At 38.7% G+C, this 26,458-nt stretch overlaps 1 protein-coding gene across 1 annotated transcript in view; it reads left to right on the forward strand.

The window, feature by feature from the left end:
• The first annotated feature begins 8,929 nt into the window (after positions 1-8,929).
• LOC121878723 (titin-like) overlaps positions 8,930-26,458 on the forward strand; it is a 104,666-nt gene continuing 87,137 nt past the window's right edge. Inside the window, exon 1 of the mRNA XM_042385069.1 lies at positions 8,930-9,830. Within this exon, the coding sequence (XP_042241003.1) occupies positions 9,731-9,830 (100 nt within the window). The 5' untranslated portion in view covers positions 8,930-9,730. The remainder of the gene's footprint in view (positions 9,831-26,458) is intronic.

Below are 26,458 nucleotides of genomic sequence, written 5' to 3' on the forward strand. Positions count from 1 at the left end.
CATGAATTACTCCTGGTCTGTGCGTCAATTAGCTATCAGTAAGACCAATAGTTAAGTGAAATGATTACCAGAAAATGATCAAGTGTAATAATAATAATGATAATAATAATAATAATAATAATAATAATAATAATAATAATAATAATAATAATAATAATAACAAAAAGAACAAAAAACAAGAATAATACCACTACTAATAATAACAATACTACTTCAAATAACCTTACCATCACGACTAACGACCTTCTACCAACCAACACCCCTTTGTTTTAGGTGTGTCTCGAGCGAAGTTGTTTTTACCTGTTCCACCAGACTCGAGGTCACAGGTGCTTCAGTGATAAAACACACACACACACACACACACACACACACACACACACACACACACACACACACAAACACACCTAAAACACAGACAGCAAAACATGTTATTCTCACAAATCAAAGGAAGACGATATCTCTTGAGCATTATATGTGTGTGTGTGTGTGTGTGTGTGTGTGTGTGTGTGTGTGTGTGTGTCATTTTAAGTGTCTTCATTGGTTACGTAGAAGCATTTATCAGTCTGGTTGTAGAGTACATGTGGATGTCTGCCGTTGTAGTGGTTTATAATTTTTAATGATGGTAGACATGTACTTGAGAATTTGTCACACACCAAACCGATAAATTCTTCATTTATCTTGTCAAAGTATTATATTACCAATAAAACCAATTACTATTTATTTCTGTACTGGCAGCTATGAAGGTTATAGAACACATATGATTTAATATTTCACTCCAACATTGTATTCAGGAAACATTTATACGAGGAATATATTTTCAAATTGGAATTCCCATTTTTATATTTTTACTTTTGGAAAACCTAATAATAACGGAATTAGTATTAAAATTCATGCAAATTCAGTGTACATATGAATGTTTGTTTTTTAATCCCAAACGTGTGTTTCTGGTGACCTTTAACCTACACGAAAAACATCAAGCTGTTTGGATAAAAAAAGTAGCATGATTATTTATAAAGCCTCTGGGTATTATTCGTTCAATCTAATAATAAACGTAACAAAAGGTTAAAAATATTAGTGTGTGTATTCTAATGGGGAAATAAGTCTAAGTTTAATGATTTAGAAAATAACTTATTTTTTTTTGTCCCGGGGAGAGGACCCAGACATATTATGTTCATTGTTTTCACAGGTTATTTTATGTGTTTGTGTTTGTCTGTTTGTGTGTATGTATGTTTGTGTGTATGTTTGTATATATGTCTGTTTACGCCACTATACCAGATTATGTGTTTGTCTATGAACATCTACGCACATATCTACGTGTATGTGCTTGCGTGTGTGTGTGTGTGTGTGTGTGTGTGTGTGTGTGTGTGTGTATGTGTGTGTGTGTGTGTATGTGTGTGTATGTGTGTGTGTGTGTGTGTCTGACGTGAATATGCCTCTCAACATTCTATGTGTGCGTGTTGAGGTGTATCTGTGCGTCTACGTGTGTGTCTGTATTTACTCATGACACAATAATACTATTAACACACACACACACCAGTTTACGACACCAGAACAGGTTTTTATCAGCTAAGTTGGGACAGAAATGTACACTTAATTTAGACAATGGATGGGCGTGTTGGGTGAATCCCTGCTGGTGTTAATATACGAGATGGAGGTTCACTTAAGCTACACTCTACTGCCTAAACTGTACAGGAATAAAGAGGAGAAAATGAACCAGTCTCTCACGTACTGATGATAACACCTTTACATTATTATAACATTTAAAGTGTAATTTTTTAGAATACTTACGATTTTTTTATTCATTTCCACTTATATAACTTATCCTAACTATATTGCTGAGTAAAAGTGAGAAGTAATATAATTCATTCATTAAATACTGTATATTATCTTCAGTTATTGGGGATAAATTACACCTTATTTGAGGTCTACTGTACTGGTCTAAACTGTTGGGTTAAACCAGCTGGCCAACACTACCTATATCACACACCCACCAGGACATAATTACAACACTCAGACATTATTTTAGGTGAAACAGACATAGGTGGTTGTGTCTCATATTCCAAGTCTTCTTTTACGTGGTGTTTTAAAAAGAGATGATTTTTGTTTTTGTCTCAAGGTAATATTTATAATTTACGTTAAACAATACAAGTTGTTTATTTAATGCTTCACGTACCGAGTCTTTATTAATACTCTATTCTAAAGGTGATAAATAATTCACAGTCGCAAGATAACCTAATCTAACCTAACCTAACCTAACCTAACCTAACCTAACCTAGCCTAAACTAACCGAACCTAACCTGAGTTTCCTGTAATGTAATGAACAAGTCCCCCCCTCCCCAAGCCTAACCCGTCACATCTATTCCGAACTAAATTGACGTATGTGTTCATTTTTAATACTATTCAGGCTTCAACTTACTGCCATTTAAATATTTCTCTTTGATATTCATGTAAAAGTCATATTAAATACGTTATTTCATTGTTACATGCCGGAGTTTTTTTTTGTTTGTTAATTTATTTTCCATGCAAATTACGTCGTTCTGTAATATATTAAAGTATGTTGTTGTATTTTGGGTCTTAATATTCTGAACTATTTCATATATAAGAGAGTATATCGTGGTTTGAAGGTCTCAGGTGTTTATAAATTAATGCTGGGCGATATTTTTGTGGGTGTGTGTGTGTGAGAGAGTACAGTGATATAGTAAAGTCTTAATATAATGACCCAGTGGTTATGTACTGGATGATATAGTAGAGTCTTAATATAAGGAGAAGACGAAAAAGACCATGAAGAACAAGGACAAGAACAATAAGTACAAGAAAACGAGAAGAAGACGAAGAACGAGAACAGAAATAGAAGAAAAACAACAAGACGAACAAACACAATCAATTAAACAATTAATCAATGTATCTTTACCATGTTTCTGAGGGTTGGCGACTACAGCCCACCACTCTATACAAATCTAACGGTCTTTACCAACTATCCCAGGTGTTGTATCTCTCTAGGGAACTCCAACTATGTACACACACACACACACACACACACACACACACACACACACACACACACACACACACAACATCTGGTTAGTGGATAAAAAGCCATTGTCAATATATCAAACAATGGACATTTAGTTATACAACACTACCTCAACACCACACGTTGTTAACACACAGTTCCATACAACACAAATACATATTATCAAACAAACAAAAATCATTAATGCAATTTTTTTTCACTATTCAAAATAATTATTATACACTTTTATTATGAAACACCATAAGGTTATCCCCCATCTTATTTCAGTTTGATATTAACCACCCTAATGCTAACCTAACCTAATCTAACATAGCCTAGCCTAACCTAACCTAACCCCTAACCTAACCTAACCACCCTAATGCTAACCTAACCTAATCTAACATAGCCTAGCCTAACCTAACCTAACCCCTTCCAGGTAACGTTTAGGTGTTTAATTATCAGATGAAATAAGCTGGCGGAGGGAGCTAATCTTCTGGTGATCCTATAGTATCTGAAAATATATTACACTCATATATTATCAAATTACTGAATATAACGCACATATAGTTGTTTTCCTTGAGAGAAGAGACAGTGAATGATTGGTTTATAGAATATTTCTGTCTGTCTGTCTGTCTGTCTGTCTGTCGTGTCTCCCGTTGACCACAGTAAAAGATTCATCAAGAGACTACCGCTTCTCACACCCTCGGTCTTCTAGCACAAGGGGGAGGTGAAGAGGCTCCTCGCTGGGTGAATTACAAACGCAATAATAAAAAAAATAACAAATAATAAAAGAAAGAAAGAAAGAAAGAAAGAAAGAAAGCAAGAAAGAAAGAAAGAAAGAAAGAAAGAAAGAAAAGTAATCGTAATTTTTTTCAGGAAAGTTAAAGAATATATATATCTAATAATAAAATACGACCAGATTTATCTTTCATGAATAAATAGGAAAAAAAAGTTGAATTTATTTACCGGGTGATTCCTTTACTGAAGTCAATTTTTAGTTTATTTTATATTGCTTCATATTTTTTTTCTATTGCCAATATTTCACAGGTCTAAGAGAATTAAACTTCGCTATCAGATTTAATTTCTGTACACGTTAACCTCTTTTATAAAAAAAATAAATTATAAGAGTTTTTTTCCTGTAAACTGGAGGGAATAAATTACGTATTTTTCTCTCGTTTTGCTTTCATAATTATTAAATTTATTATTTTATTTTATATATCAGTATATTTTCTATTTTTTTAGGAATTTTCATATGACACGTCCAGTAGTTAGATCAAGTTTTGGTAGGTTAGGGTAAGAGTTAAGTTAGGGTGGGGTTTCAACTTAGGTTAGGTTAGATTGGGTTAGGTTATGTTATGTTAGGGTTTAGAGGAGGTTAAGTTAGGGTATGGATTCAAGTAATGTCAAGTTAGGAAGTTAGGATGCCCCCTCTCTTACCTCACCAAAACCAATCATATACAGTATAAAGAGATCAAAACACCCTCGGTCACCTTGTTTATATGTCACTTTCATGAGACCGAGTCAGAAAATGGAAGACCAATTTATTTACTTCTCCTCCCACGCAGTCCTCCGGGAGATCTCATGCTCCTACTGGCCATGGTCACTCTCTCTCTCTCTCTCTCTCTCTCTCTCTCTCTCTCTCTCTCTCTCTCTACCCACACGTTCATCATGGAGATCTCATTCCCACTTTCTCTCTTTCTCTCACACACATGCCCTTACTGTGGCTCTCATCCATAAAACATCTCCTTTTCACTCACAAATCTTGCGCTTTTAACTTCTTAATCGTATAAATCATCGCTCGACCACACGGCTTGTCTCATTCACCGCTCATGGCTCTTGGGACTATTATTATTATTATTATTATTTTTTTTTTTTACACAAGTGACCCTTGAACTTTATTTAGTTTCTTAATAAATGTGACTAGTTATTTTTATTTAGACAAGTGATCTCTATTTCTTATTTATAAGTATATATAAAATACAGTGTGTGTGTGTGTGTGTGTGTGTGTGTGTGTGTGTGTGTGTGTGTGTGTGTGTGTGTGTGTGTGTGTATGTGTGTGTGTATGTGTGTGTGTGTGTGTGTGTACTTCAGTATGCAAACGACCTCACCCTCGTCGATCACACTGAACGCGACCTACAGGAGATCCTGAACACCTACACCAACTGCTCTGTCCTATTTGTTTACTAATCTGTCAATCACTTGCTTGACAATACTTATTTCCAGTTCCGCAATAATCAGAGATACAACTTTAGGCACCCAGAGCTACTAAGACCACCCTCCATACGCTCCTCTCAGTCCCAGACCTCCATAAAATATCACGGTGTGAAGGTGTGGAACAACTTACCCCCACCCATCCCAGCAAAGACTACGCTCCCTTCCTTTAAATCATCTCTTAAAAAATATCTATTGTCTAAGTATAAATAGTTTTTGTAATACCTGCTTTTATTGTATAACCAATTATCATGTAGATAGATAGAAAATACCATTGCAATAAATATATTAGCCAACTAGACATGTTACTGACAGCTCTGTCCTCTTGTTCCAACTGAATATAACCTATGTTATATTACTTCCCTCCCTTAACATATTTATGTATATCAACTCCACTGTAAAGTATGTATATACTTATAAATGTAACATTCTAATATGTTCTTATTACCACCATGTTATGTGTACTATTCCAGATGATACTAAATGTTACAAAATACTTCCTTGAGATAAATGTACAGTATATACCAGGTGCCTACAAGAGAGCTCAGGCTCTCAACTGGCTCAATATCAATATTGACGTGAATGTTCGTAAGACTCAGATTCTCTTTCAGCTTTCCCCTGGTTCAGCCACACCTCCACCATCCATCCAGCTCAAGTTACTGTCCTCTCTAATGTTACCACTTGAGGTATCTCGGCTCCCACCTGCCCACCACCGCGGACATCGATGAAGAGATTCAACATCGGTTAGATGTGCATCTCAAGCCTTTGGCAGACCCTGTACCCGTGTCTTAAGCTGTATGGAGCTGAAATATCTACACAGTTTCACGTGTATCGAGCAGTGGTCCTCCCTACCCTGCTATATGACAGTGAGACATGGGTTACATACAGAGGCACCTCAAGGAAATTGAAAACTTTCACCAACGCAGTCTACGTTCCATCTCCGAGTTCGCTGGGAAAACAAGAGCACAAATGCCAGTATTCTCGCTGATACCAACTGTAGGGGCATCGAGGCTACTGTTGCGGTTTCCGGTTACCTGTTGGAATCACTGATTAGAGGTGAACTGGAAGCAACATTCATAAATGTTTATGGGTTAAGTTTTCAAACCCAAATGGTCTTTTCTCCATTTATTAAGAAAATAAAGCTATGAGCTGTGAGCGTTAATAAGGGATGAAGCTTAGGTATAAATAGCTTCTTAGAGCACACGTCTCAGTGGATCAGAGACGGGAGTAGAACTGGCGATAGCCGGCTACTTAATTGATGACTGCAGTCAAGGTGTGAGGGAGAAATTGGAATACACTGTCACTTCCAGTTGATTACTACTCACGCGTCTCATAAGAAATTTACTGTAGGTGATGTAATAATATAAACCAAATGTACGTAACCCACATTTATATAATTATTTCTGTCTGTTAAGCAGAGGCTAATACACTACCATTATCCAAGAACAATTATGCTGGACTGGCCACGTTACCTACATGAACGACAGTAAACTGCCAAAGTAGCTATTTTACAGTCACCAACGAATAGTAAAGGTAACGCTGGCGGGCAACTGAAAAGGTATAAGGATAGTCTTGAGACAAACCTGAAAAGTGCCAAATCGATCCTCTAACCTGGGAGACGATCACTTAATACCGTAACGCTTGGAGGAGCACCACACGAGGTGTCCTTACTTTCGAGTTCGCCCGACTACATAACGAGGCAGACAAGCGCCAACGCCGGAAAGACGCTGCCGCCGCCCCTCCCGCACTAGATGTACCCCTCCACATGTGCAACATCTGTGGACGGCCCTGCTGGTCCCGTATCGGCCTCTCTAGTCACCTGAGAGCTCACCAACGAGAGTGACGTCTTTAATAACTCATATCATTGTATAATAGCTGGATGATCGTCATACTCGATTCCGAGTGACAGCAAAGTAGTAGTAGTTGTAGAAGTGTGTGTGTGTGTGTGTGTGTGTGTGTGTGTGTGTGTGTGTGTGTGTGTGTGTGTGTGTGTGTGTGTGGTCAGCATGCTCGCTTCGCAAGCGAGCGGACCCGGGTGACTGTAGGTTTTTATACATTTGAAATTGTGAAATTCAGTCATTAAGTATCATTATAAATTAAATATTTCATTATAATTATTGTGATACAAGTGACCATTTATAATTCCCCTTTTCAATATCAGAGTCAACTTACCTTGGACTCTCTTTATTCCTTTACATATTCAATTACCCAAGAAGCGAGACGAGACCTGTATCTCTTAATGCCACGTCTCTCTCTCTCTCTCTCTCTCTCTCTCTCTCTCTCTCTCTCTCCTGACAACTTCCACCTTAGTTTAAATTCTTTAATGATGGCTTTTGTTGCCACTTATATAATCATTATCACAACTATCACCACACCCACAATCACCAGTTTCACCATTATTACCCCCACCATTATCACCACCATCACCATTATCACTACCACCATCACCACTACCACAATTCTCACTACCACCATCATCATTATCACCACCACTATTATCACCACCATTATCACAACTATCATCATCATCATCATCATCACCACCACACCCACCACCACCATGGCCATTATCCTTATCAAGATTAAACACAAAGAAAGTTGAATACATCTTATAGACGCAACACCTTAACTCCATATACGACCTCAGACAAAAGGAATATAAATCAGACGATAACATAATCCCTTTTTACTTTAGAGGTCAAGATAACTGAAGGGCTCCTTAATATGACATCAGAAGCGAGAATGAGCAGCTCTGGGTAAGTCTGAGGCGACCTATGGCGGAGCTTCATTCACCCCCCAGTCACTCCCACAAGAGAACCGAGAAAAAAATAAATTACAGACCATAATATATTTTACCTTAAATCGGGCTTACAGGATACCTATGACGGCCCTTTAGGATTGCATATATGCCTTAAAATGACCTTAAATAAGGGTCTTATATCCCATCAAGAGAACCTATGTGAGACCCATTACGACCCTAAAACCAGGACCTCCAACAACCCCTCCCCCCAGAGGGCCATATACAAGAGCCCTAATACCCCATAGTGCGACCTTCAGTAGGTCGTGTCAACAGTCCCGAAGAGCCACTGGTGATCCGCTGACAAACGACCTCCTCCGCCACACTAGCGAGCTTACCACCACCACCACAACCTAAATGGGTCGGGGCAAGACACTGCTAAGCCCCAAACTCTCAGCTCACAGGGAACGATCCTAGGCTACTCTCCCCTGCTCTCTCTCGCTCTAATTTGATTTTCTGTTTACGTTAAAAAACTTTTCAGTGGTGGTATAGTACTGTCATCGATTTTTGTCTGTCTGTGTTGATCTGCAGTGTGTTTTAGTGACAAGAATTATGCCCGAAGGCGAAGGTCCTTTTCTAATGGTAATGTATCTGGTAAGTTTTGAGTCGTCGCTCTCGTAGTCAATGGCTGTGTTTTGACACTTGCAGACCGGCTCAAAGGGATATTTTCCCTGGATGGTTTACATGAATAAGCAAAAACAAATTCTTAGTTTTGAAGCATTAACTCATGCGCGCATGAGACCAGTCTTTATGTTCCCACATATAATTTTATGCAAGTCCGCTGCAACTGTAAAAGAATTAATGAGCGTGTATCTCCCTGGCATCTTTTCCAGTGCGCCATTACACGGTGCGCTTCATGGGACACTCCGGGCTCAGTCTCCCTTGTCAGTGCCTCTTGGCCACAGGTTCTTTTCCTCGGCCTCCTCCACCATTGCCACGAGTTTCCCCCAGGAAGTTCCGCCATGGCCAAGTGCAACCCTGCAAAAGAAAAACACATTGATTCTCCTCCTTGTGGGCCGCAGCGGTGTTGAGGCGCCGAAGGGATGGCGCATGCGTATCACCTCTACCTCCTGACATCCAGAGGAAGGAGAATTATTGATTTGCTCTTCTGCCGCTGTAATGTTACATCATGGTGAAAAGCATGTTGCATTCTTCCTTCTCATTAACTGCTGCATTAATTCTATAGATGGTACCTTTGAGGGGAGCATTTCTGGTGATCAATACTGAAGAAATACGGCCTTTGGCAACTTGGTCTCTCCAGTCTTACCGTGGGTTCAGCAGCCGCTCGAGCCTTCAGTGTGGGTTGACGCAGTCTCGAGTGTGCACGTGTAGTTCTCCGTCTCGCTGGTTTGAGCGCTTGACGTAGAGCTTTTCTCTTGCCGCACTGAGGCTGCGAGCCACGTTGATTTTAACGAGGTGAATTTAATACCAATTCAGTGTTGTTGTAGCTTGTTAATGACGCTACCGATATACCTCCTTAGGGTAGCTTCAGTAAATACAGCAATAGGGTTGAGTGAAAAGGGATATACCAGGTAGTAGTGCATCGCTTACATAGCACCAGTAGCTCTGCGGTTACAGATCTGGTTAACAACTTGAACTGTGTCACCATGGGGGATTATCACCAGAGAGAAATCTAATTATCTCCAGAGGATAAACAGACAAACACCCCGAAGTGCTCAGACGAAAGACCGCAAAAATCAGTGCATCAAATGATTCCCAAGAGGAGTCCCCGAGACCTGAGGGCGAGACAGCTGAAGATGACACGCCCGCTGCTGCTGCTGCTGCTCACAGTCGTCTTGCTCCTGGGAGGTGAGTGGCTGCCTGCTCACAACTTTCCTCGTCCACAGTGTGAGGATTTCGTTGCTGCGGGTTTTAAAGGGGAAGGACAAACTGAAGTCAGTGTTTGTGGGGTCCCGTGAGCTTTGTTTTGTATACTAAATACTTCGCCATTAAAGTTCTTAAACAGTAAGACTTTTTACGTTCGTGTTGAAATTTATGAGCTCTAACCCGGCGCTAATACTGTGCAAGAAAGTAATGTATATAAGGACGTTCATATTCAAGAATATAGATGTATTTTTATATACATTTAATCTGAACAATTTACTGGCATTAAGAATGAACTAAAATATCTGATTTATGAGGGTAAGGAATTCCTAGTCCTCATTTACATCAAGTACTATTGTTACAAATGATTAATGTATTAAAATATATGAGCAAGAAATTAAACTTAAATAAATATACCACAAAATCATATAATTTAGTAGAAAAAAAGTAATTAAAATACATAAAAGCCCCAAGACTTACGAGTAACACTTGTCTAATATATATTTTCATCGTAATTAAACACGTCAGTTTCCACCTTTTCTGACCAGGATGATGGATGTTTATCGTGCGTGAAGGATGTCTATTTTTTTCACCTCAAGCGCAGATTACCGTAACTAATGACCAGATATTCACCTTGTCTTAAAGAAGCTTGACAGAATCTTATGGGTAATATATATCGCTTAAGTTACCACCAATTAGGAGCAGCGAAACGTAAACAAAAAGAAAGGATAAGTTTTAGGACTTTTTGATGATCCTGTTGGTCTCTATCGCATGTGAGGGGGGAGACTTTGGGAGTCGCCTGCTCATATTACTCAAAAGAGGAGTTTGTGTGAGTACTGGAGCTCAGGAGGACGAGGAAACCAAGGAGGAGAAGGAGGAGGAAGACAGGGAGAAAGACAAAGTATGACTACCTCAGGCATACTTGTTACTCATACTTCCATTCGCTGCTTCTCTTATCAAACAACTTACAAAATTTTTCAACAGATTCATTTGTTTTTAACTTTCAAGGGTGATTTTTGACAACGTTTGAGGTGATTTTGGTGAATGAGGGTGATTTTTTTTGGGGGGGGGTAACTGTTGGAGCAATCTTAATAAATGATGTGATTTGGGTTAATCTCTGGGTGATTGTGATACATTTTCGTGGTGATTTATCATTTATTACGTGTTATTTCCCATTTACTTTACCATTGACAACACGACGAAAGTGTGAGCATATTGCCACCTCTGATACTACCTAGTTCCTTCGGTCACCTCTCTCTCTTTCCTCGCCATTACCTATAATTTCACTCAATTTTCTCTATTCCCTTTGTCATTACTTCATATTTGCTTTCCATTATCATTAAACCTCATTTAATAATATCTCTCTCTATATGTATATACTTTTAAGGTGTTTCTAAGTAAACTATAAGTGATCTTTAGTATTGGTTTATATACACATTAAAACTTCCAAGTAATCTAAGTAATGGTGTAGAGCCATTCTGAAGTGGTTTCAGTTTTTCTCTATGAAAATCAAAGCTGAGATTTTTTTAGATTAATATTAACTTAAATAACGATTGGTAGCTCTTGAATACGATAACAACCCCCTAAAAATACGATAACAACCACCAAGAAAACGATAACACCACCAAGAATACGATAACACCACCAAGAATACGATAACAAACCCAAGAATACGATAACAAACCCAAGAATACGATAATACCGCCAAAAATACGATAACACCACCAAGAATACGATAGCACCACCAAGAATACGATAACAACTCCAAGAATACGATACCTATACCCTAAGTATAGGGTGATCTCACTTAACCCTTCAGAGGTAAGGAGTTTCTCTCAGCTGAATAAAATCGTCTCACGTTAGCCAGAATACAATACCTTAGCGTGGAGCTGCTTTCTGAAGGGTTATAGGAAAAGTCATTGTACTAAAGGAGTTAAGTCCTCGAACTCAAGTGGTAATCATCGTACTCAAGGGGCTCAGTTATCGTAATCAAGGGGGGTTTAAGTCCTCGAACTCAAGTGGTGAAGTTATCTTTCTTAAGGGGTTAAGTTATCGTCCTTATGATATTAAGATATTCAATGAGTTAATTCATAGCATTGGGTATTGGTTCGTACTCAAGGGGTTAGGATATCTTACCGGGTTAATTCATCGTACTCAAGGACTAGGATATCTTACCGGGTTAATTCATCGTACTCAAGGGGTTAGGATATCTTACCGGGTTAATTCATCGTACTCAAGGACTAGGATATCTTACCGGGTTAATTCATCGTACTCAAGGGATTAACATTACCTCAGGATGCTGCTACCAGTAACTGATGTTTTTCATGAATTATTTGACATGGTCCGCACAACGACACTATACAGGCAAAAATTGTTGGGTAATATCAGGGCCGAATCATGAATAGATCTTTGCATAAATGTTTCTGTAATACACACAGACACACAACGAGTCAATGCTCTTAGTAAACAACCAATATAAGGTTTATTGATACATAGCTAAAATATTGACCATTGAGTTTGCAATATGATTTAGATCTGAAAATGGCGTATGTAATTAAATTCCATTCTATTTGCATATATGAAACTGAGATAAATATTTAGTGGTACTTAGATTGAATATATTATTAATGGTTAATGAAGTTTGCAATATGTTTAGAACTGAAAAAAAAAGAAGAATATTATATAGAAATGTATATGTGAAGGTTTATATAAGGACTAATGATATAGAGAGTAAATATATAATTTATAGTTAACGTAAATGAATAAAAAAAACATATTTTGAAAGGATAAGAATCGTTTGGTTAATAATAAATATAGATAGAGGTTTAATAATATATAACCAACATAATAACATGACTGATTTGTTATGATTGCCATCCTTTCCAAAACTTATTGACTTATGAATATTAAAATAAAATCTTAGAATAACATTTATAAGATATAACATAAAACAGCCATAACACTGACGACTAATTAATAATACAATGTCGCTCACAACTAAAAATATAAAACAGATTGCATAAAAATCTTTCAGTAATCGAGAATAAAGGTTAACAGTGTGATTAATTAGCATTGTGATATACTTCAGAGGAGAAAAATCAACCCGACGCTGTATGACATCATCGAGGGAAAGTCAGATTTGTGTTAAATTGAATTACCTCACAACGAGACACCATCACCTGTTAAACTTTGGTGGGGTCGTGTGTGGTAATAGGCCTTAATTAGTTGGAGTTTTACACTAGGTCCTCCCTCACTACGCACTAAAGGTGTTTTGGAGACCACCCCCCCCCCCCCACACACACACACAAATATGGAGTGGAAATATAAGATATACTTAATCCCTTTAAATTACTCACAAAAACCACTTGATTCCGATGACTTAACACCTACAGTACAATGACTTAACCCCTTGAGTACGATGACTTTACCCCCTTGAGTACGATGACTTTACCCCCTTGAGTACGATGATTTAATCCCTTGAGTATGTTGACAACCCTTTAAGTATGATAATTTATCCCTTTAAATACAATGTCCACTTTGCTTGTCTAAAATGGGATCGTACTCAAGGGGTTAAATTATTGTACTCAAAGGACGGCAGTACAATACTCAGAGGGTTATATCATCATACTTAAAAGGTTATATTATCGTACTTCTTTGCTTATACTGTGAGAATATTCGTTCGGGAAATTCATTCTACGTGGGAACAGTTGAGGAACATCACTGAACACTTACAATCACTTGTTTATGATTACTTTGTGTTTTATAAGTAACCTAAAGTTACTGTATATATCAACCGTTAAATTTCATATAAGTAGCGTAAAGTAACCTCTAGTTCATATCTGTATTCAGATTCTCATAAGTAACCTAAGTTATCGTATATAGATTTTTATAAGTGTCGTAAAGTAAGCCTAGTGATGTTGTGTACAAATAATTATAAGTAATGATATACACACATAGCCTTAAGATGTGGACTTGTTATTAGGCTGAAGTTGTGTAATCATAGTTAAGTGGTGGTAGTGTCCAGGTGCTTCAACTACTACGATTATTGGTTGAGAATTGTGGTTGTGCAAATGTTTCACCTACCACAATTAATGGTTCCAAATTGTTGTTGTTTTAGATAATTCATCAACAGTATATCAAGATTATTGAATAAGAATTTTTATGTTGGGTGTTTTAGGTGATTCAACTACTACAACTATTACCCCATAATTGTTGTTGTTTTAGGTGTTTCAACTACCACAATTATTACCACATAATTGTTGTTGTTTTAGGTGATTCAACTACCACAACTATTACCCCATAATTGTTGTTGTTTTAGGTGCTTCAACTACCACAACTATTACCCTATAATTCTGATTGTTTTAGATGCTTTAAATGTCGTGGGGTTTAGTCACATCATGTTTTAGCATCCTATTAATTTCAAGCGGACTACAACCTGACCCCAAATGACTTGAATTACCTCCCATGATGTGAACGATGTGTAATCATGGGGTCATTAATAACTGCCCACTTAGTCTTGCTACCTGGCAATTAAGTTGTGTATTTATGCATGTAATGGCGGTGCGGTCTGGATTTTGAAAGCAAAGGCAGTCGGGATGCGATTTTTATAACCCCAAATCTCTGCTGTAATGGTCAACGCACTTTAGGTTAATGTTACACAGGTCGTGGCGTGTGATGTCTTGCCTGAGGGGGTAAATGGTTGTCTTGTCTAAAGGGGGTAAATGGTTGTCTTATCTAAGGGGGTAAATGGGTTGAGTGTCTTGCCTCAAGGGGTAATTATGATATCTTGTTTAAAGAAGAAATTTAACAGATAATTAACTACCGTTTTTAATGCGTTTTAAAATAAATTACAACAAGAATTACCTCCAGTATTAATATAAGTTAAAGAAAAAATTGCAGCATAAAAAATATAAATTGACTCACTTATGGGAAAATCAGAAACTTTTGTAAATTAAAACCAAAATAAATTAACTGCAATATAAACCGAATTAAAAAAAAAAAAAAAAATAATAATAATGATAAAAATTAGTCTCAATATTATGTAAAATTTCATAATAATTTGCAAAAAAAAAAGAAGAAGACAAAATTACCCCACGTATGTCCAGGACTCAGAAGAAAAAACAAGTAATCGGTGAGTGAGGAGTACAGTGGGGTAAGGTACTGGAGAGCCAATGATATTTAAGCTCTTTTTTTATAGAAGATTTATGAGTGGATCTTCGCCGGGGTGAGTATCATTGGCCAGAGTTTCAGTGGGTTTAGGGCTACACATCTTATCTGTTGAGAGCATTGTGAGTGACAGTCTTTCTTTAGGTCTATGTACGGTGTAACTCTCTCTCTCTCTCTCTCTCTCTCTCTCTCTCTCTCTCTCTGGAATTCGCTCACAATATTCGTAGAATCTCTCCCGAAACCATTTACTCGTATCAGTTTATCAGCATATCATTATGATAATTTTGTTCAACAGTTTCAAGAAAGCTGTTTTTAATGAGACAACCATCAAACCATTATCATTCATTTTTCTCTACATAAATTACATCATCCCGCAATGAATAATGAAACAAACACCATAGATGCTCTCAGGAACAGACATACGTTAGGACAGGACACATATATAGCATAATATGTAGCATAATAGGAGACATACACCCTCTTTTTGTCTTCTGCCTAGATTCTGTTCCCCCTGAAGACATGAGCTCACGAGGACATCCGCCAAGTTTGTGTTCAGGTGTTTGGGTCAAGTTGTCCTTCTGTTGTTGATTTGAGTAAAACTTTGAGTATAATGTTAAACCTCCTGAGTACAGCGAATTAGTCCGTCGGTGAGGGTGTCTTAAACCCATGAGTACGATGTTAAAGCTCCAGCTCCCGAGTACGATGCTAAACCCCTTGAAGACATCTGGAGTACAGTACAATGGTAAACCTTTTGAGTACGATACTAAATCCTTTGAGTATGATGTTAAATATGTTGCTGAACCCCTTAAGTACGATGCTAACCCTCCTGAGTACGATGCTAAACCCTCCTGAGTACGATGCTAAACCCTTAGAATACGATGCAAAACCCCTTGAGGACGAAGCTAAACTCCTTGATTACGAAGTTAAATCTCTTGAGTACAATACTAAACCTCTCGAGTACGATGTTAGACCCCTTGAGTACGTTGTTAAAGCCCCAGAGTATAATGAATTAGTCCATTGATTAATATATCTTAACCCTTTGAATACGATGTCTTAATCCCTTCTGTACAGCGACTCGAGTTAGACGCCTCGGCAGCCAGGGTCATTAAGCACCGCTCATTAAGACAAATCACCTCCACTAAATAACAACCATTAAGAATTATGTTGGCTATTCATTTACACCTTCTGTGATATATTCTCACTACATATATCCTACATATTTCCCATTTTATATATATACGGCATTGGTTTATGAATTTAATTACGTTTTTTTTAGTTTTTTTAATCTGAATCAAAAAGTATTTACACAAAAACCTTTACTAAAATTAACTTTAATGATAAAGTCAGGAAGATTTACGTACTGTAATTTTCATATATAATAATGTTTTGATTTTCCAGTTAACAGTTCCTGTGGTTGACGAAAAAAATAAAAATAAACTAATTTATGTTAATTATATTTTGTTGTATAATTTCTCTTGTTTCGATTAAAAAAAATATCTCTACTCACAAGTTATTCATACATACATACATAATGTTACTCCCCCGTGCAAGATTCGAAGCCACACTACTCAGATATCTAGAGAGGGAGAGGGTTCAGTATAGCCTGCAGGGGAGCGTGTGTTGTAACTGTATTTCACTCCCGTCGTTGTGTGTGTGTGTGTGTGTGTGTGTGTGTGTGTGTGTGTGTGTGTATTTATTTGCTTCCTTTTCTTCTTCTAAACTCTTATTTTCACCGTATTTTATTTGTTTTAATTACCTCTTGCCTATTTCATTATCTCTCCTTTCTACCCCCCACCTCTTCATTCTTTTCATATTTCCCTCAACTAACCTCCCCCCACCTCCCCTCCTCCCCCCCTCCCGACGTAACTCACATAGCAACACCGACTTTTGGCCGTTTTTACCACATAACGTGACAACCCACAGCTCAAAGTTGTTAGTAGATAGTAATTACCGGAGACTCGCGTGTGTTTTACCTGCGACCGATACCTGGCTGGAGGCACCAATATGTAGTGGGCAAGATCCAAACAGCTGACGGGAGGTATTATTTATTAATTTATTAGGGGGGAAAATACACTTTATAATCCGGGGTAATGTATTTTTAGGGTAGTTTATTTTTTTATTGTATAGGAGTTTATTATTTCAGGCACAAATTTCGCACTGTGTGTTGATTAGGTGATTCTTTTTCGTGATTGGTCTAGATGATTTATAGTCGTTTCTAGGTAAAGACAATCCCCCGTGGATGATTAGGTGATGTTTACTAGAATATTAGAGTTTGGTCCGGATGATTGGGTGCACAGATTTCACGTAATCAAAAATCGGAGATATGTGAAATTTACAGATTTATATGTGTTGTTTATGTATATGGCCTGTAGAGGTTCTCACACACTACCTCCCACGCCCACACACTACCTCCCACGCCCACACACCTCTCACGCCTACCTCTCCTGCCCACGTCTTCCTTCCACTACCTCACACCCACACACACTACCTTCCACGCCCACCCACGCCCACACACTTCCTCCCACGCTCACACACTACCTCCCACGCCCACACACTTCCTCCCACGCCCACACACTACCTCTCACGCCCACACACGTCCTCCAACACTTATTAATAAAAGTTACAAACGTATTAATTAAAGTATTAACAAAAGTATACATTTATCAAAAACAATATAATAATAGAAGAAAAGAAAATAATTACAAAACAATAAACATAACTTTTTAAAACAAGTACCATAACAACAAACCTAACAAAAACAACAAGAGTAATAACAATATCAATAACAAAATAACAATTACTGCCATAAGAAACCACATATGTAGCTGTAGTGTATTGTAGGGAACATAACCAACGCCACTTAATACTGATTACCAATATAATAAACAATAGCACACTGTTTTACATGATGCACTAGACCATCGATAAATATAAGGGTGATTTACTAACACAGAGAATACGTGTTAAGTTTGTGGTTTATTTCTGTACATATGTCACTTACTGGTGCCAAAAAACAGCTGAAAAAGAGGTTGGGATTCTAATCAGGTTATCCAGTTAGGCATATCAAGATAGCCATGAAATTTCTTTGCTTTCGTCTGTATTTTTTTTTTTTAGTTACTACGCAGACAAGTGTTGTTGGGATTGATTGACAGACAGATAGACAGACAGACAAACAGACAGGGGTACTAGCTGGTGTAAATCAATATGCCTCTCATATGTGCTATTAAAGTATAGTCATTTTTGTTTTCACTCTCTCTTGCCTCTCATAGGTGTAGTAGTTGAATGAGGGTGCGCCAAGTCCGTAGACTTATTAGTGATGCAATTTAGTCGATATCAAGAGTGCGGACACACACGCGCGCGCACACACACACACACACACACACACACACACACACACACACACACACACACACACACACACACACACACACACACACACACACACACCAATGTTCACTATCTTGGTGGAAAATACACAAACTAAGTTACATCAACACACACACACACACATATGAGTCAAACCCGACACCAGTAACACACCTCAAACCTGATGATAATATAAACGAAAACAGACGAATTGGCTTAAGTGAAGTAGGCGTCAGAATTAGTGAAATCTCTAGCCTAAATCCAGCGAGTCTCAACAATATACAATACATATTTCAACAGCATAATGGTCACTGATATATGAGAGTGAATCCCATATATCTGACATTGTGGAAACGGTACGGTAGACATTAAACTCTTAGGTACACCAGGGAGCAGTGCGGCCAGCAGAACTCTCAACCGCTTTTCACTTCCTCAGCCTTAAAGTTAGGTACCAATTTATAGCTGAGTGGTTTGGGGGGTGTGCCTCGGCGCGAACCAGTGACCCCTAGGACAGGAAGGGTACCAGTATCCACTCTGGTTTTACTCTGGTGTGTAATAGAAGCGTTCGAGAAAAAAAAAAAAAAGTTCCCTCGTACACGGAAAGAATCCAAACGTAAATTGGAAGCAATGTTGTCAGTCGAGCTTCGTAAAGAAAGGAAGGAAGGCGTATTCGTGCAGTATTGACCAGGTGCTTGGACTGATCGCCTATTTTTGTCAGTGCCAAAGTGGAGGTGATAAAAACGGGGAGAAGAGAGAAGGGAGGATAACTGCTGCGAGGTATAGAGAGGAACTGGTCAAAGAGGGTGAGAGGACCGAAGAGGTGAGTAATGATGGTGGTGATAAAAGGGGGAGAAGAGAGAGAGAGAGAAAGAGAGAGAGTGTGTGTGTGTGTGTGTATTTGGAAGGGGTTCTGAGATGAGGGTAATTGGAGTGGGTGACACACGAGATGTTTTATATTATACGATAAATGACTTAGACAAAGACACATTATGGTAAATTAAGTGACAAAGCCTAGTAGAACACCTGATTCTATTTACATGTTGATGGCAATATTACCTTTCCATTATTCAGAGTTAAGCAGAAAAACAAGCAGTCGAATTTGCTGTGACGTAAATTATCCGACAAAGACTTTCAAAGCTTCCACATCTGATATGCAAATAACTCGTTGGATGGTAAGTGATATAATTCATTTTAAAGTTAATCGTTCATAAGAGTCTTTAGTGATAATAATGGGAAGAAGAGACTGTTGCATCACTCTAAAAAATCAGAACGAAGGAAAAAAAATGAAGGAAAAATTCAATAACCCAAAATGTAGGAAAAATACACAGAAAAATAATGGAAAAAATACACATTACCTCCAAATTAAGGAAAAAAAATTAAAAAAAATGTAAATATACGAAAAAAAGACCAAAATATTATTGAAAAATATAAAAATCAAGGAAAAAAAATAAACAAGAGAGTAAAGTAAGTTTATGGGAAGAAAAAAACCATATATCATTCCAAATAGTCCCCACACACACACAGGACTAAACGACACCCCACACACACACACACAGGACTAAAACGACACCCCACACACACTACAGGACTAAACAACACTACAGGACTAAACGACACCCCCCACACGCACTACAGGACTAAATATTCCTACGTCTGCATCTCATCACCAGTGGCAAGTCAGGCGCTGCAGATCGGGGCTGGATCAATGCCAGCTTACGTGACGTGGAGATAAGGACGATATTCACCTCCCTGGAAGAAGACACGTTATAAATATTCTGTTGATGATGATGATGATGATATGTCAGCTGATGATTGTGACGATATTGATGATGACGATGATGATGATAATATGATGACCCATTATTGTTATTATTCATCTGTTTCCTTGTCACCTTCTAATCTTAAGAGATATCTCACACGCCAAAGTCTCATTTTAAGCATTTTTTTTGTTTTTTATCCACTGAGGTGAGTTAAGGTGTACCCGGTAATATTTGGGTGATATCATTCAGTATGTATAGGAGTGAGGAGAAGAGATAAGAGAAGGGGAAGGGAAGACGAAAGGTGGGAAAGGAGGACTGGTGGGGGAAGACGAAGTAGGGAGGAAGAGGAATAGTAACAGAGAGAAAAGGGAGATGATTAAGGCAGAAGAAATTGGGAAGGAAACACACACACACACACACACACACACACACACACACACACACACACACACACACACACACACACACACACTTCCGTGCCTTTATATATGAATCTGTCAGTATCTTTCAGGTATTGCTTATAGATCAGTGTAATATTCATGAGGATATGAATGGCTAGACACAAAGGGAAAATTTAATATTATTGAGGAAAATAGAATTCCTTTTGGGACACGAATCTATAACATAACCTGGAGATAAACACTCAGTACTGTACAGACGGTGGATAAAGTGAATAGAATGTTGATATAAGTCTTTATACATTACGTATCAAGTGCATGGCGTGGCGATGTAGTCTCCGGACTTTACAAACTAAATACTGTATAGAGCGATTTACGAGTCAAAATACTCTGTGGCTCTAGTTTAACCTAATGAGTACCATGACCAGTGAATTAACCCACTGGGTAACATGTCTTAATAGCTTCAGTACTATGACAACATCTTAGAGTACTATGTATTAGTAGATTGTACTCAGCATGAGTTAGGTCGTTGTACTCAAAAGGTAAAACAACAAGGCTCTCAACCCTCCAGCGCCGCCGGGGGGCGCCTCATCCTTTTCCTCTCCAGTAAAAAATAATAATTCAAGCCCTCACTTTTTGCAGCTTCTATTGGCCCTCCTGCCGGGTATTACAGCCGTCTTTATTGCCCTCTCGACCACCCAGGCTTTTTTTCAGCCTCCGTTACCATCTGAACCGTAAAATTTCATGTCCTTTACGGCTTTCTCTATTGCCGTATTTTGGAAGCCTCCGGTCACCCGACTCAGCGGCTCTCCCACCATTACTGCTTCTTATACAGGTCAAAGACGTCCTCTCTCACCAGTAATGCTGCTGTGTGTCCCGACGTTCACGTTTATTCCAGGGAGGATTTACGGCTGCTACCTGAGATAACATTTTGGTTTCGCGACGGGATTTTTACCTGTTGAATAAACGGCAGGTGAACACAAAACAGGGATTATGGTTCATTTATCACACGCTGGGGGGATTTAAGGTCTTGTTTATCACATGATACACAGATAGAGAGATAGACAGACAGACAGGCAGACAGACAGACAGACAGACAGACAGGCAGACAGGCAGACAGACAGACAGACAGACAGACAGACAGACAGACACACACACAGCTCAAAATCTCTCCCCCCAAATTCTGTTATGTTTGTTTTGTTCCCTAACTGGTATCTGAGAGTAAATAACCAACTATTAAAGTATCTCAGTATAATTCCATACCATTACTGTGCCGTATCTTAAGTCAACCCCTCAGGTGTATTCTTACATCTTCAGTTACGAGGAATATTTATGTTACCGGCCTTTTGAGAATCCAGACCCCGCATTGGTAGTAAATAAACATAATGAAGTGGTAAAGAGTAGCATATTGTCGGTGGCTGTTCCAGTATCAGTCTCCTATATGTGAGAGTTATACTGAATCCAAAATAAATGTGTCGATGCAAGTTATAAGGGAGTTGTGTCTAGGGTTTATCCCCTGAAGAGGTTACAGTAAGGTGGAAGTGAGTTGTTGTGTGTGTGTGTGTGTGTGTGTGTGTGTGTGTGTGTTTGTGTGTGTGTGTGTGTGAGGTTTTAAGTAATATTGGTCAATCAAACTTTACAGAAGATAAGTTGTTTTCATTGATGAGATTCGTTTAAAACTTGTCCTGAAATTTCTACCTTACCTAACCTTACCTAACCTTACCTAACCAAACAGGAAATTGACTTAACTCATCCCCTAACATAAGATGTAGTTAGAATACATATATTTTTAGCTTTCAGAAACAAATTCCAAAGATTATCGATATATACAACAATATATTATTCTGTAAAACTTGATGAAAACAAATAATGAATAAGATTGAATAAATGAAAAAAAACCCTGAATATTACTTGCGTGTAGACAAAGAAATATGAGTCAAGTTCATTCATTCTTACTCCCTAAGGAATCAATGTTTTGAATGAATTCCTGGTTTATTGATACCAGCGGGCGCATTGCTCAGAAAATAGAGACATGCACTATTTGCTTTTAATTTACAGGAAAAAAAAAACCCATGTTGCTTGTATTTACTTGTTGCTCCTTTGGAATAAATCTTTAAAAGTGTCACGTGATATTATCTCTTTGGGAACAATATCAACACCTTGAGTACAATGACTTAAATATTTGGAGTACGATGAATTTAGACTTAGTACTCAAAATATTAATCCATTACATTCAAGGGTTTATATCATCGTACTCAAAAGATTAATTTATTGTACTCTTGGGATTATCTCATCGTACATAAAGGATTAAGTCATTGTACTCAAGAAACTAATACCCTGAGTTATAGCCATAGATTTCCTTGAGTACATCATCTAAGCACCTTGAGTAAAACAACTGTATTTCTTGAGTACGGAATCGTAAAATCTTGAGTACCGTACGAAATTTTAAAACCTTGAGCACAACGACTACATTCCTTGAGTACGAAATTGTAAAAATCTTGAGTACCAAATTTTAAAACCTTGAGTACAATGGCTATTATTCCACGAGTACAGTATTTTAACCATTGTCAAATACGATAGTAAATTCCCATTAGTTCAACACTACAGTGTACTTTGAGGTGTTAAATCATTGTGCTGAAAGTTCAAGTTTATTCGGCATTGATTATATTTATATCAAAGTGTCAGTGTGGCGAATGTGGTATTTTAAAGCATTTTTATGACGCAGGTGAAAGTATGTTTTTGATGGCTCAGGTGTTGCATTTTATGGCTCAGGTGTTGTAATTTGTGGCTCAGGTGTTGCATTTTATAGCTCAGGTGTTGCATTTTATGACTCAGGTGTTGCATTTGATGTCTATTGTGTTGTTGTATTTGATATCTCAGTTGTTCTGTTTTATGGCTCAGGTGTTCCATTTTATGGCTTGGGTAGGTGTTTGGATTTCATACCGCAGGTTTTGTATTTTATACCGCAGGTGTTGTATTTCATAGCGCAGGTGTTGTGTCTCATAGCTCAGGTGTTGTTGGATTTCATGGCTCAGGTGTTCAACATTACCCGTGGCCTTCAAACCAGTGAACAATAACATGACCAGATCATTGGCCCTTATAAGACAAGGAAGAAATGGAAATCGGAATAAAACGTTGATGTTAATTTACTCTCCTTGAAAATCGAAATGTAAATATTGTTCCAGATTTTCCCTTACAAACCCGGAATAATAAATAATAAAACACAGACGTCGTTTCCGTTTTTACCTGAATGAAACGTCATGAAACACCAATCTTGTTATAATTTCTCCCTGAAAGAGATAATTACAAGATCCCAAATCATTAAGATAATTTGATTCTTACTTTAGTTCTACAATACGTCAACTCCTGTTAAGTAAAATATCCAAAGTTATTCCCTTGTATGGTTTCGTGAGATCAATGCTGACTCTTATCCTCTCGTTGTATTTTCCACAGTTGAGTATTTTTTGTAAGGGTAAAATTCGACTTGGTATTATGTACAGTACCTTAGGCTGGGAGTGGCTGGGAGTGTTCACCTTTACTCAATAGATGGCGTTGGTTGTTGACACCTGAGGTTTGTACTCGACGCCGCCACTGTAGATGAGAAAAGAAAGTGTTGTTAACCCTTTGAGTATGATGATTTAACCCACAGAGTAGAACGCCATTGTACTCAAAGTGCTAAGATATTATACTCTAGGGGTTAAGGTATATTATACTCATTGGATCTTACTCAATGGACTAATTAATGATACCCAAAAGGTTAAATCGTCTTACAGTAAGATCTCGTATTTCGCGAGTAATATACAGGTAGACTGGAAAAATTGCGCCAGGAGGCCTGTTTAGCACCTTGTTCTCATTAACCTCTGTATGGAAGGCAGAGAGTGTCTTTTGGTACATCAATGGTGTGGATTTTTGTATGTTTGAACCTCCAAGGACCACATGACTGTTGTGGCAACCCCGTCCATTACACCAGAATGACGTCAGCCAACTAGGGATTTTCCCTTGTTAGCCCGAGGGCTTGCCTCACCCCCGGCCAGGAGTGGTGGGTCTCGTGTCACCTATATTTATCTGCTAAATACGGCAAAGTCCAAAACCTCACAATAGTCCAACAGCTTCCAACCAGTCCAGGAGTCCTTATACCTCAGCCACTGACTCCCTCTGTGCATCAATACTCAGAAACATGACTTAACTCACCTCACCGTGTTGTTGTCCAGATTCCCGTTCTTTGTGCTGTGTATTTTTATGAGTTTCTATGCGTTTTTCTATGAGCCTTTATGTTTGTGGAACGCCTCATTATTTGTCTTAAAAAGTGAGTTTGCCTCTAAAAGCGTTCTTTTATCTGCTGTTCGCCGACACAGAGACCGCCAGTGTGTGTTGAGAGCACCACCACCACCAGCTCTTGAAACCTTCACTAAGTAGCAAAACACTAACTCAATAAAACTCTTGTAGGATATTTATTTTTGTACCCCACCATTCCTCTCTCCTTTCCTCCCCTCTCATTCTCCCCACCGTCTCCTCCTTCCACAACTTCCTCTCTTCCTTCTCTCTCCCCAATTCCACGCTCTCCCTTCCCCACCGTCCTCCCCAACACTCTCTCCCCACAGTCTCCTCTTTCCACAACTTACCTCTCCTCCTTCTCTCTCCCAATCCCTCCCTCTCCCTTCTCTGCCGTCCTTCCCACCACCCTCTCCCTCTCTCCCTCCGTCCCTCTCCTTACCGTCTTCTCTTTCCACTGCTTCCTTTTCTTTTCAGACAGTCGGTGGCCTCTTCAGGTGACGTGTATTGCCGTCTAAATCCAAGATACAACTATTTTTATTACCCTCTTGACCACACACACCTTCCACAGCCTCTGTTTTTGAACCTCCTAGCGGTAAAATTGAGCTCAGTGACCCTTGCAGTTATAATATTGAGCCCAGTGACTGTTCCATCCCTGGCCAGGCAACGGATAATAGGAAGGAACAACTCACTTTCCAGTTCCTTGCATTGTAGCACAGGAATATAAAAACAAAAGAACAAACTAACATGACCTACTAGATTACCAATTCATCGTCCTTTATCACCTTAATATAATCCCATATACATCATCGATAAATACTCTTAACACCACACGTCAACACAGTACAGTACAGTATTCGTAAATATTACAAGATCGCCAGGCACAGTAATAAGGGCTGCACGTCCCTAAACTTTTCTCTTTCCAATATCTAAACCTAACATTAACTAATTATCATGGCCTCCGATCACCAAATAACACACAACACATTCGTGATCAACGTCCATAAGAGAGCGCCCCAGCCACGTCTACTGGACAGCTATCTCGCCCTCCCAGTTTTATATGCCACCTAAATAAGTCACTCCTGTTTCAAATACCTTTTAGAAGCTTCGAAGTTTTATACATCGTCTAACTACTTCACTTTCGGTTCCTATCATATCTTCGAAGCTTCGAAGAAAAGCTAAATATTCTGTTCTCTGTAGTGGTGAATGACGTGGCCGCCATTCGTGTAACACTGACCCTCCCAGCTATAAACCTGAGCTCACTGACCATCCCAGCTATAAAACTGAGCTCACTGACCCTCCCAGCTATAAACACGAGCTCACTGACCCTCCCAGCTATAAAACTGAGCTCACTGACCCTTCCCGCTATAAACATGAGTTCACTGCCTCCCAGCAATGAACCTGGAAGCTCACTGGCCTTCCCCAGCCTATAAACCTGGGCTCACCTTTAACCAATAAACCTGGCTCCTGCCCCAGCAATAAACACAAGGCTCCTGCCCCCCCAGCAATAAACCTGGGCTGGTTGCCCCCCCCAGCAATAAACCTGGGCTCTGCCCCCCCAGCAAATAAGCCTGGAGCTCCTGCCCCCCCAGCAATAAACCTGAGCTCTGCCCCCCCCAGCAATAAACCTGAGCTCCTGCCCCTCCCAGCA

Source organism: Homarus americanus, unplaced genomic scaffold, assembly GCF_018991925.1.
Source record: "Homarus americanus isolate GMGI-L3 unplaced genomic scaffold, GMGI_Hamer_2.0 scaffold27661, whole genome shotgun sequence".
NCBI lineage: Eukaryota > Metazoa > Arthropoda > Malacostraca > Decapoda > Nephropidae > Homarus > Homarus americanus.